General features: G+C 46.9%; 1 protein-coding gene across 11 annotated transcripts in view; it reads left to right on the forward strand.

Moving 5' to 3' along the window:
* KYAT1 (kynurenine aminotransferase 1) overlaps positions 1-12514 on the forward strand; it is a 36752-nt gene that overhangs the window by 12816 nt on the left and 11422 nt on the right. For 5 of the 11 annotated variants that reach the window (XM_025475392.3, XM_049114998.1, XM_049114996.1 and 2 more), the window contains one exon: positions 11145-11344. The exons of 4 other annotated variants lie outside the window; for them this stretch is intronic. In XM_025475392.3, coding sequence (XP_025331177.1) covers positions 11249-11344 — 96 coding nt within the window. In that variant the 5' untranslated portion in view covers positions 11145-11248. The remainder of the gene's footprint in view (positions 1-11144; positions 11345-12514) is intronic. 2 more of the 11 variants (XM_025475393.3, XM_025475394.3) reach the window with 1 other exon arrangement.

A 12514-nucleotide genomic window follows, 5' to 3' on the forward strand; every position in this document is an offset into this window, starting at 1 on the left:
ATTTTAAAATAAGTTACAATTAAAATATTTTATGGGCTCCTCAAAGAATTGTGGGTCCTCAGAATCAACCATGGCAACTGAGGAGGCCTCATAGAGAAGTCAGCCCTGCCAGCAAACGGGAGTGAATCCACACACATCTAGCCCCTATGTGTCATATTATAGTGATTCAAAGAGTGCCTACTCTGTTATGAACATCTATCATTACTGGGCACCTTTTTTAAAAAAATACTTTAGGGCAGCCCGGGTGGCTCAGCGGTTTGGCACCTGCCTTTGGCCCAGAGTGTGATCCTGGAGACCCTGGATCGAGTCCCACATCAGGCTCCCTGCATGGAGCCTGCTTCTCCCTCTGCCTGTGTCTCTGCCTCTCTATGTGTGTCTCTCTCATGAATAAATAAATAAAATCTTTATTTAAAAATATTTATTCATGAGAGGCACAGAGAGAGAGGCAGAGATAGAGGCAGAGGGAGAAGCAGCCTCCCTACGGGAAGCCCAACACAGGACTCGATCCCAGGATCATGACCTGAGCCAAAGGTAGACACTCAACGACTGAGCCACCCAAGTGCCCCTACTGGGCACCTTTTATGTGTCAGGCATTAAGGAATGTATTTTCCAAGAATCATCAGGGGTTTTTTAATAGTTTTTTTTATTTATTTAAGTAATCTCTACATTCCATATGGGACTCAAACTCACAACCCCAAGATCAAGAGTTACACACCCTTCTGATTGAGCCAGCCAGGAGCCCCTGAATTATCTTATTTTTATTTATTTTATCCATAGGGAAACTGGTACTTAGAGAGGTGAATGAGCCAAGGTGCCTTGGCTCACACAGCCAAGATCTGAGTGATACCAAAGTCTGATATAATCCTCTCCCCGGGGGGTTATTCAGGGCCCAGTTCTGGGCAGGCACAGAGTTTGGCAGCAGTAGAGCAGACATGCCCCACAGGTGGCAGTGTGATGCTCATTCCCATACCCCAAGACTCGCCCCAGGCACAGACACCGCCCCCCCCCCACCACCTGGGAAGTTCCCTGCCATGAGAGCCAGCTCCTGGTTTCCAGCTCTAACTCCGAGGCAGTGGGACTGGTTAAGTACATCCTCACCAGTGTGGGGTCTCTGTGGAGCCAGGGGGGTGCCCAGGCCACCTTACCCCAAGGAACCAACCTTTTCCCAGAGCAGGCAGTGCCCAGAGAGGGGGAAGAGCTGAGGTTGTAGCAGAGGAGAGGGGAGGCCACGAGCTGGATCTTTCCCCTCTCGAGTGTGACCTTCTGCCTGTGCTGGGCACTGGGTAATACAGACCCTCTTTCAACCTGCAGGAGCTCAATATGAGTGTTAGTTGTTATTTTATCATTATTACCAGTGTCTTTGCCTGTTAATGGAGGTAAGAAAGCGCCTGCTTACCAGGGCTGTTTAAAGGGACCGATGACATATGGTCCTTAGCACAGTGCCTGGTACAAAGTAAGCCCTCAGGAGATTAGAGCTGATTGCTGATTTCATTATTATTATTCCCACCACTGTGATCCAGTGAGATGATAAAAGTATAATTTTTTTTTAATTTTTATTTATTTATGGTAGTCACAGAGAGAGAGAGAGAGGCAGAGACACAGGCAGAGGGAGAAGCAGGCTCCATGCACCGGGAGCCTGATGTGGGATTCAATCCCGGGTCTCCGGGATCGTGCCCTGGCCCAAAGGCAGGCACCAAACCGCTGCGCCACCCAGGGATCCCTAAAAGTATAATTTAAGGCAGAGAACGTACAGTCACTTTAGGAGAAAGGACAGAATTCATAGACATGGAATGATGTGGGTGAGGGTGTCGGAAAGAGGATCAGCCTGCTGGACGTGTGTAGATTTTGGTCAGGAGGGGGCAGGTGAGAGTCCATCTGGAGGAGTCAGCAGGATACCAAACTCCAATTTTTAGTATATGTGCTGCCGAAGCGAGCACAGGATACCAAACTCCGAACAGAGGCAGCCATCCCTGCATTCGGCCAATCCAAGGGGACCAATCATCCCCATTTGTCCAGGATGGTCCCAGTCCTGAGACACCCCTCACTCTTGGGCAGACAGGACAGTTGGCCCCCCTAGAATATGCAACAGGCATACAGTAGGTACCTACTGTGACCAGCGCTGGACTCAGACCTGGCCATGGGCTTCATGTCCCCTGGCCGAGTGAGGCTGGAGCACACTGACACCTTCCCCCATGTGACACACATGGAATGTCCCTCCATGGATAATAATCATGTTCCCCTTTGTTGCTCAAAGCTCTGGTTCTTAGCTATAGCAACGAGGGAGTACTTCCTGCAGGGGTTCCCCTGGGAAGTGACTCATTTCTGAGAAATTAGAGAGTAAACTCTGGCCAGACTGACTCCTCAGCTCCTGGCATCTCGCAGTTCTCTTCCACTCCTGGGTCTTTGCACCGTCCTCTCCGCCAGGCACACCTTTCCTGCTTTGGGACTCAGCTCGATGCCACATCCTCCAAGAGCCCTCCCAAACTGCCAGGTACCTGGGCAGGTGCCAAGAGCGCCTTCTAGTGTCCCACTGCATTAATTTCCAGGAGCTGCTGGGACAAAGTACCCCAAGCTGGATGGTTTTACACAACAGAAAGTTTTTCATCACCGTTCCAATGACTCAATGTCCAAAAGCAAGATGTCAGCAGGGTCATGCTTTCTCTGAAGGTTATAGAGGTGAATATGTCCCATGCTTTCCTCTTAGTTTGTAGTGTTTCCAACCAGCCAGGGGTTCCATGGCTTGTAGATCCTACCCTAAACTCCACCTCTGTCTTCACGTGGACTTTTGCCTGTGTGTCTGTGACTCTTCTCCCTTCTTCTTCTTCTTTTTTTTTTTAAGATTTTATTTATTTATGCATGAGAGACATAGAGAGAGAGGCAGAGACACAGGCAGAAGGAGAAGCAGGCTCCATGCAGGGAGCCCAACACAGGACTCGATCCTGAGTCTCCAGTATCAGGCCCTGGGCTGAAGGCAGCGCTAAACTGCTGAGCCATCGGGGCTGCCCCTCTTCTCCCTTCTAAGGACACCAGTCATATTGGATTAAAATCCATTCTATTCCAGCATGACCTCACCCTACATTGATTACCTCTACAAAGATCCTATTTCCATTCATAGGTACTAGGGGTCAGGACTTCAACATACACTATTGGAGGGCACAGTTCAAACCAACACATGCCTTTGTACTTGTCAGGGAATATTTGCTGGATGAATGAAGGAGAGATTGCTTGGGGATATCTCTTCTTCCCTCTGCCCCCTCAGGGACTGACTGGTGTGGTAGGGCCCTGTCAGGCTTGGTCCCTATTGTAATCTCAACCCTAGGCCAGGGCTTGGCCCAAGAAGATACTCTGGAGAGGTGATTGAAGAATGTAAGGAGGAAGTGCCCCCACCTTTGGACAGATGGCTGATGGCCAGTGCTCTGAAATGCTTTGGAACACCCTGGGGGAAGAGGCTCGGCTGGGTTGGGGTTTAGGAAGGATTAGCTGGGTAGCTGCCCTGGTCAGGCTGAGCTTTTCTTTCTTTCTTTCTTTCTTTCTTTCTTTCTTTCTTTCTTTCTTTCTTTCTTTCTATCTGTCTTTATTTAAGACTTTTTATTTATTTATTTGACAGAGAGAAAGAACATAAGCAGGGGGAGGGGCAGAGGGAGAGGGAGAAGCAGGCTCCCTGCTCAGCAGGGAGCCCGACTCAGGGCAAATAAATTCCCAGGACCCAGGGATCATAACCTGAGCCAAAGGCAGATTCTTAATCGACTGAGCCACCCAGGTGCCCCTAAACTTACTTCTTCTAAGCAGGTGCAAGCAACTATCTACTTCATGGAATCTTCTAGAGTGGGCAAGCCTAACTATTGTGTTAGAAATTATTTTCCTTATTTCTCCTATAATGAAATTGGAGCATTATAGTGATAGTTATGAAATTATGTGAACAGGTAAAGTTACATTGGACATTTGGTTTCCAGTCCCGTGAGCAAGGAGCTTGGAAGTCATCCTTCTACTTCACAAGCAGAACACTGAACAAACCAAAAAATCAACACCTCTTCTTCGATCCATTTGAGAAGTGAAGTCAAGGGGCAAACAGTTGCCCCCAAATTTAGGGAGACAAACCACCAGAGGAGCTGTGACAGAAACTATATCTTGCAAAGCCCAGAGTATTTACTCTGGCCCCGTACAGAAAAAGTTTGCTGATGCTGCTCTAGAAGAAGAGTGGATATAAAGATACAACTAATAGGTAGACAGAACTGGCAAGTGTGGCTGGGGAATAGCAATGAAAAGGGACAGTGGCAGGACAGGACCTGGGACAGGTGGCCTCACATCTGATTTAACAGCGCCTTCTAGTACATGATAAAGACTTTGGATTCTATTCCTAGCACAAAGATTTAGGAAGAGAAAAGCAGCCTTGGGAATCCAGGAGCTGACCTGGCACCTACAGATAGGACTTGTGTTGTGTTGAACATGAACAACTGCACAGAACATCATTATCTGACAAGGCCACACTGTGACCATAACAAATCCACACATGGAGAAAACACTCTGTAATCACGTCTGAACACAGATGAACATGAACATTGTCGAAGCCACAGGAAACCCAGCGCCCCCCTCTCCTGGCACACATGGGTGGCTGCTCCTCCACCAGTTATAGCCAGCCTCACTCAGGCCTGCTTCCTATCCATAAGATTACTGTGGGGGCACCTGGGTGGCTCAGTCCGTTTAGCGTCCAACTCTTGATTTTGGGTCAGGTCATGATCTCAGGGTCCTGAGATCAAGCCCTGCCTTTGGGTTCTGCGCTCAGAGGGGAGTCTGCTTGTCCCTCTCCCGCAGCGCCTCCCCCCACTATCGAGTGTGCACATGCTCTCCCTTGCATAAATTAATAAATAAAATCTTTAAAAAAAATGATTGGGGCACCAGGGTGGCTCAGTGGTTGAGCATCTGCTTTTGGCTCAGGTCGTTATCCCAGGGTCCTGGGATCAAGTCCCGTATCAGCCCCCCACACACACACCCGGGAGCCTGCTTCTTCCTCTGCCTGGGTCTCTGCCTCTCTCTCTCTGTGTCTCATGAATAAATAAATAAAATCTTAAAAACAAAAAAAGAAACAAGGGATGCCTGGGTGGCTCTATGGTTTGGCGCCTGCCTTTGGCCCAGGGCCTGATCCTGGCGTCGCAGGATCGAGTCTCGTGTCGGGTTCCCCACAAGGAGCCTGCTTCTCCCTCTGCCTATGTCTCAGCCTCTCTCTCCTCTCTCTCTCTCTCTCTGTGTCTCTCATGAATAAATAAATTAAAACTTAAAAAAAAAATCTTAAAAAAAAAAAAAGAAAACTAACAAGTCCTAAGTAGTCAAGCTTCCAGGGGATGGGGGCAGAGTCCCAGGGAGGCTGGGGACACCATTACCTGGGGATCCTGGGGTGGCTAGTTCAAAACCAAGCAGCCTCTTTCTCTCTCACTCCCGCCAGGGCAGAGGTGGGGTTTTCTCCACACGCTACCCCTAGGGTGTGCATTCTCTCTATATTTATCTCTTGATCTCTCCATCTCTGGCTCAGAGATGGAGAGATCCATCCACATCCTCAGGTCAGAGAGGTCCAGTTCAGCTCGTTCTTCCCTCTCCTGTAACCCTGCTCGCTCAATCAGTTACCAAACTTTCCAGACTTTCCTAAGAGATTGATAAGGAATAAGCGCCTTAGTGGGTTTTTCTTGAGTGCTTGCCCCACAGAGGAGCCACCATTTAGAACCGGTTTTTTTCGAATCACAGTCCCAGTGCATCTGGTAGCCTCCTTTGCCTCTCAGCTTACTGTTTTGACAAAGTCGGACCTACAGAAGAGGTGAAAGAACTGTGCAGTGGCCACATGTCTGCCTAGCACCCAGATTCAGCTCTCCCTCACGTTGCACCACATTTGCCAACGCCTCTCTCTGCCCTGCCCTTGTATGTGAATGTCTTTGCTGAATCTTTTTTTTTTAATTTTTTAATTTAATTTTATTTATTTATGATAGCCACACAGTGAGAGAGAGAGAGAGGCAGAGACATAGGCAGAGGGAGAAGCAGGCTCCATGCACCGGGAGCCCGACGTGGGATTCGATCCTGGGTCTCCAGGATCGTGCCCTGGGCCAAAGGCAGGCGCCAAACCGCTGCGCCACCCAGGGATCCCTGCTGAATCTTTTGAAAGCAAGTTGCAGACATCCTGACCCTTCACTCCTAAATACTTCATGTGCCTCCGAAGAATTGCATCCCCCCACATAAACACCCCTCATTATCACCCCCAAGGAAATTGGCCAGTGATTCAATCATGCCATCTCATGTACCGATTTCTCCAGCTGTGCCACAAATGTCTTTTGGGAACTTTCCCTGTTCTTGTCACCAATCCAGGATCCAGTTAAGGGTCACATGTTGCATTTGCTTACTGAGTCTCTTTGACAGCCCCATCCTCCCCAGGGCCCCCAAACCCTCACCTCTTTTTCTGTGTTCTGACCCCCTTGGAGAAGAGAGGGAAGGAAGGAAGGCTGGAAGGAAAAGTCTCAGACTGCAGTGCAATTCTCAGAAAATTTCAGCAAAACCAATGGGAGTCCTTGGGAGTGCCCTGTCTTTCATACACTGGCTAGAGGAGCCAGGGAATCTCATTGAATCACTGCCTTAGTGTTAAAGACCTGGGATGGATTTCTCAGCACAACTGTCTCCTCAATCAGGCTCCTGCCACTCAGAGAGACACATTATTGTGGCCACCACAAGGGTACTGCCTTAAAAAAAAAGTGGCGATTTTTATTTTATTTTACTTTATTTTTATTTTTTTAAGTTTATTTATTTATTATTCTTTTTTCTTTTTAAATATTTTATTTATTTATTCATGAGAGACACAGAGAGAGAGAGAGAGAGAGGCAGAGACACAGGCAGAGGGAGAAGCAGGCTCCATGCAGGGAGCCCAATACAGGACTCAACCCAGGGACTCCAGGATCACACCCTGGGCCGAAGGCAGGCCCTAAACCGCTGAGCCACCCAGGCGTCCCATTTTTTAAGTCATCTCTATACACAGCGTGGAGCTCAAACTTACGATCCAGAAATCAAAAGAGTCGCATGCCCCACTCACTGAGCCAGCCAGGCACCCCTAAATCTTGGTGATTTTTTTTTTAAGATTTTTATTTATTTATTCATGAGAGACACACACAGAGAGAGAGAGGCACAGACACAGGCAGAGGGAGAAGCAGGCTCCATTTGGGGAGCCTGACGTGGGACTCGATACCCGGTCTCCAGAATCACACCCTGGGCTGAAGGCGGCACTACCGCTGAGCCACCTGGGCTGCCCAACCTTGGTGATTTTTTTTTTTTAAGATTTTATTTATTTATTCATGAGAGACAGAGAGAGAGAGAAAGAGAGAGAGAGAGAGGCAGAGGGAGAAGCAGGCTCCATGCAGGGAGCCCGACATGGGACCCGATCCCGGGTCTCCAGGATCACATCTTGGACAGAAGGCCGTGCCAAACAGCTGAGCCACCGGGGCTGCCCAACCTTGGTGATTTTTAAAAACCATTTTGAGACAGAATTATACGCACATACCGTATAATTGAACCATTTCAAGTGTACTGTTCACTGGATTTTAGTATGGCCACACCACAATCTAACTCTTTTTTAAAGATTTTAGGGATCCCTGGGTGGTGCAGTGGTTTGGCGCCTGCCTTTGGCCCAGGGTGCAATCCTGGAGACCCGGGATCGAATCCCACGTCGGGCTCCCGGTGCATGGACCCTGCTTCTCCCTCTGCCTGTGTCTCTGCCTCTCTCTCTCTCTCTCACTGTGTGCCTATCATAAATAAATAAATAATTAATTAAAAAAAATAAAGATTTTATTTATTTATTTGACGGAGAGAGGAGCAAGCAAGCACAAGCAGGGGAGCAGCAGGCAATAGGAGAGGGAGAAGCAGGCTCCCCTTGAGCAGGAAGCCCGGCATGAGACTTGATCCCAGAACCCCAGGATCATGACCTGAGCTGAAGGCAGATGCTTAACTGACTGAGCCACCCAGGTACCCCCCACCACAGTCTAACTTTAGAACATTTTCATTATGCCAAAAAAATATCCAGTAACTCTGTCTCTAGAGCTTTGCCTGTTTCATATAAATGGAATCATGTAGTGCTTGGCCTCATGTGGTTGGCTTCTTTTAGCAAAATGTTGTCAGGGGGGATCCCTGGGTGGCGCAGTGGTTTGGCGCCTGCCTTTGGCCCAGGGCGCGATCCTGGAGACCCGGGATCGAATCCCACGTCGGGCTCCTGGTGCATGGAGCCTGCTTCTCCCCCTGCCTGTGTCTCTGCCTCTCTCTCTCTCTCTCTCTCGATCTTTCTGTGACTATCATAAATAAATAAAACGCATTAAAAAAAAAAACAGCATGAGGAATCTGGGCTGGTTAAGTTAAAAAAAAAAATGTTGTCAGGGTGGTTCATCCATGTTACGGCAGGTGTTAGAAACTCATTCCCTTTTATTGCCAAATAACATTCCATCACATGGATTTACCACATTTTGTTGATCAATTGATGTCATCAACTAACAAGGCTTTAGGTTGCTTCCACTTTAGGCTATTATGAATAATGCTGTGGGATCCCTGGGTGGCTCAGTGTTTTAGAGCCTGCCTTCTGCTCAAGGGTGTGACCTTGGAGTCCCTGGGTCGAGTCCTGTATCGGGCTCCCTGCATGGAGCCTGCTTCTCCCTCTGCCTGTGTCTCTGCCTCTCTCTGTGTCTCTCATGAATAAATAAATAAAATCTTAAAAAAATAATAATGCTCCTGTAAATGCACGTACAACTCTTTGTATGGACACATGTTTTTCTTTCTCTGGGTCACATACCTAGGAGGGGAGTTGCTGAGTCATATATTACATGTTTAACATTTGGAAGACCTGCCAGACTGTTGCAGAATAGTTGTGCCATTTTACCTTCCCAGAAGCAATGTCCCAGGATTCCAGTTTCTCAATGTCCCTGAAGCATCTTTAAATGTTTGTAATTCTCTGATTTTTGTATTTGTTTTGTTCGTTTTTTCCTGGTGCCCAAGTGTATTTAGTGTACCCTCTGGCAGTTGGGCCAAAGAAAGAGAAAGATGGCATTTGGGGGAGGGGTGGCAATGCAATTTATTTTTGGCATTTTGATCTTAAATGCAGCCACCTTGCTGAACTTTTTTGTTAGTTTTACTAGTTTGTGTATTTGTTTGAACTGCCCCTCCCACCCACTCAAGCTTTCTCCCCCTACCCAAATAAATAAAATCTTTAAAAAAATAAAACTAAAGGGAATTTGTTTTGCCATATAAGTTTCTAGTTGATAAACTTTATATATCCTTGAAGCACTTGTAATTATCCCTGGTATTTCTTTTTTTTTTAATTTTTTATTTATTTATGATAGTCACAGAGAGAAAGAGAGAGAGGCAGAGACACAGGCAGAGGGAGAAGCAGGCTCCATGCACCGGGAGCCCGACGTGGGATTCAATCCCGGGTCTCCAGGATCGTGCCCTGGGCCAAAGGCAGGCGCCAAACCGCTGCGCCACCCAGGGATCCCTATCCCTGGTATTTCTTGTAGCCATCCGAAATGCACTTGTTGCCATTTGCCCAATGACTAAGGATGTTGAGCATCTTTTCATATGCCTGTCAGTCATTTATATATCTCCTTTGGAGAAATTCAGATTTATGATTCACAAATATTTACTCCCATACTTTAGTCTTTTTTTAAGCATTTATTCATTTACTTGAGAGAGAGAGAGAGCAAGTGCAAGTGAGAGAGAGAGAGCACAAGTGGAGCCAGGGTCAGAAAGGGACAGAGGAAGAGGGAGAAGCAGATTCCCCATTGAGCAGGGAGCCCTACACGGGGCTCGATCCCAGGACCCCAGGATCATGACCTGAGCCCAAAGCAGAGGCTTATCTGGCTGAGCCTCCCAGGCACCCCCCTCCTTTTATCTTTTCATTTTCTTGGCAGTATCCTTTGAGGCACAAAAGTTTTTGATGTTGGTGAAGTCTGCTGTATCAGCTTTTTCCTTTTGTTGCTTATGCCTTTGGTGTTGTATCTAAGAAATTGTCTTCTAATGCAAGATCACAAAGATATACTCTTGTTTTCTTCTGGGAGTTTTATAGTTTTAGCTCTTGTATTTAGGTCCATGATCCACTTTGAGTGAGTTTTGTATATGGTATAAGGTAGGGGTCCAAAATCATTCTTCTGCCTGTGGATATCTTTTTTTTTTTAAGATTTTATTTATTTATTCATGAGAGACAGAAAGAGAGAGAGAGAGGCAGAGACATAAGCAGAGGGACCATTCAGGGACCCCGATGCGGGATTCGATCCTGGGACTCCAGGATCATGCCCTGAGCTGAAGGCAGGCACTAAACTGCTGAGCCACCCAGGGATCCCCTTTCCTTGGTTCCTATTGCTTTTCAGTAACCTTTGAAATTTTTTCAGTACATCCTCCAATGTTTTTGTTTCTTTTCAAAGCATTCACTTTTTAAGTGTGTCTTTTTAAGTTTCTTTTAATTTATTATGCCCTGGACCTTTATCCCCATGTGCTTTATTTATTGAAGAAACCGTCATTTGTACACCACCTCTTCATGGTGTCATTTAACATGTTCTTTGGTCCCTTGTGTTTTAGTAATCCAGTGGCATGATCTGATTTAGATTTAATTTTAGCACAGGAATAATTTGCAAGAGGTGGGATCCCTGGGTGGCGCAGCGGTTTGGCGCCTGCCTTTGGCCCAGGGCGCGATCCTGGAGACCCGGGATCGAATCCCACATCGGGCTCCTGGTGCATGGAGCCTGCTTCTCCCTCTGCCTGTGTCTCCGCCTCTCTCTCTCTCTGTGTGTGTGACTATCATAAAAAAAAAAAAAAAAAAAAAAAAATTTGCAAGAGGTATGTGTGTATGTGTGTGTGTTAGTGTGTGTTTCCAGAGTCAGAACATACTGTAGAGTTGACTCTCCCTGTGATGTTAGGGGCCATTCATGATCTTCACCTGAATCTTTTTTTTTTTTTTCATTAGAAGTAATTTACATATTGAAAGGGTCACTCTGGTTGCTGGGGGTTAGGAGGTTGTAGGTATGAAAGATAATCATGCAATAAAGCACTTGTCGCCATGCCTGGCACACAGTGACCACTCAATAAATATTAGCTGCTGCTGTTGTTGTTGTTGTTGTTGTTGTTGTTGTTGTTGTTGTTAGAGCTGTTTGTGGGGACCCAGAAGTCATTTTTTGGCCAGAGTGATCTCCACATTCTCCTCAGCCCCTGGAGGAGAAGCCGCCGGTGTCCCAAGGCTCTGGGAGGCATGTTCAGGAATGTGGCAGCCATCTCTTTGCACCTGATTGGGCCCCTCCAGAGAAAGAAGGCTGGAACTTCTCTCACTCGGTGCTTGCACCAGACTGTAAGTGCTCTAGCCCCATGTGCTTTGCTGCCTAAACATAGGGTCTCTGTGATCTGGCATGGTCCTGGCTTCAAAACTGTGCATGAGCCTCCTCTTTCAGGAAGCCTTCCCTGACTGTAGCCTAGATGAGAACCCTTCCTTGAGCTTGCCTCTAATGTAGAACTTGTAGCTCTGCATTTGAATGGTCTGCAGAGTGCTACTGCCTCCCCATCATCCTGTAAGCCTACCCCAGTGTTTGATACACAGTAGGTGCTCAATAGATGTTGTCTGAGGAATACATTATACACAAGTCCAAGAACAGGCACTGTTTCTTCATTTATGCAATTACTGTGTGACATACTTAAAGGTCACTCGTTTGAGTTCCCCAAATTTTGTGGCTCCCCCATTATTTTTACCTCCCTCCTATACTCATTCACCTCCATTCATCTCTTTTGTTGTCTCTTTTTTTTTTTAATTTTTTATTTATTTATGATAGTCACACACAGAGAGAGAGAGAGAGAGAGAGGCAGAGACATAGGCAGAGGGAGAAGCAGGCTCCATGCACCGGGAGCCCGACATGGGATTCGATCCCGGGTCTCCAGGATCGTGCCCTGGGCCAAAGGCAGGCGCCAAACCGCTGCGCCACCCAGGGATCCCTTGTTGTCTCTTTCTATATGCCTCTGTACCCCCTACTCCTTTTTTTTGTATCCCCTACTCCTTACTGCATCCCAACCTTCTCAAACTTCCCTCACTCCAATTTGTGTCTCCTACCTTCCCCCCCAACTCATTGCACTGTACATTTTTTCAAGAGTTTATTTTTAAGTAATCTCTGCACCCGATGTGGGACTCAAACTCACAACCCCAAGATCAAATGTCACATGCTCTACCGATTGCGCCAGCCAAGCACGCCTCTATTTTTTAAAAATATGATGCATCCCCAATTCAAAAGTAATTCCTATAGCATTGAAACCATGATGCCATCAATGTAAGATGCATTGTTACTATATGAACTAGTAAGGGGCGGGGGGAATGTCAGTTAACCTCCTGCTATAGATTCTGAGACACATCTGAATTCGGAGAATGTGCAAGGCGAAAAAAAAATGCACCTGTCAGAATCAGTCAAATATGGTGTGATCTCCATACAAAAAATTTGGAAGCATGGAATAGCACACACATGGGGCACCTGGTTGT

Source organism: Canis lupus, chromosome 9 (assembly GCF_003254725.2).
Source record: "Canis lupus dingo isolate Sandy chromosome 9, ASM325472v2, whole genome shotgun sequence".
In the NCBI taxonomy this organism is placed as follows: Eukaryota; Metazoa; Chordata; class Mammalia; order Carnivora; family Canidae; genus Canis; species Canis lupus.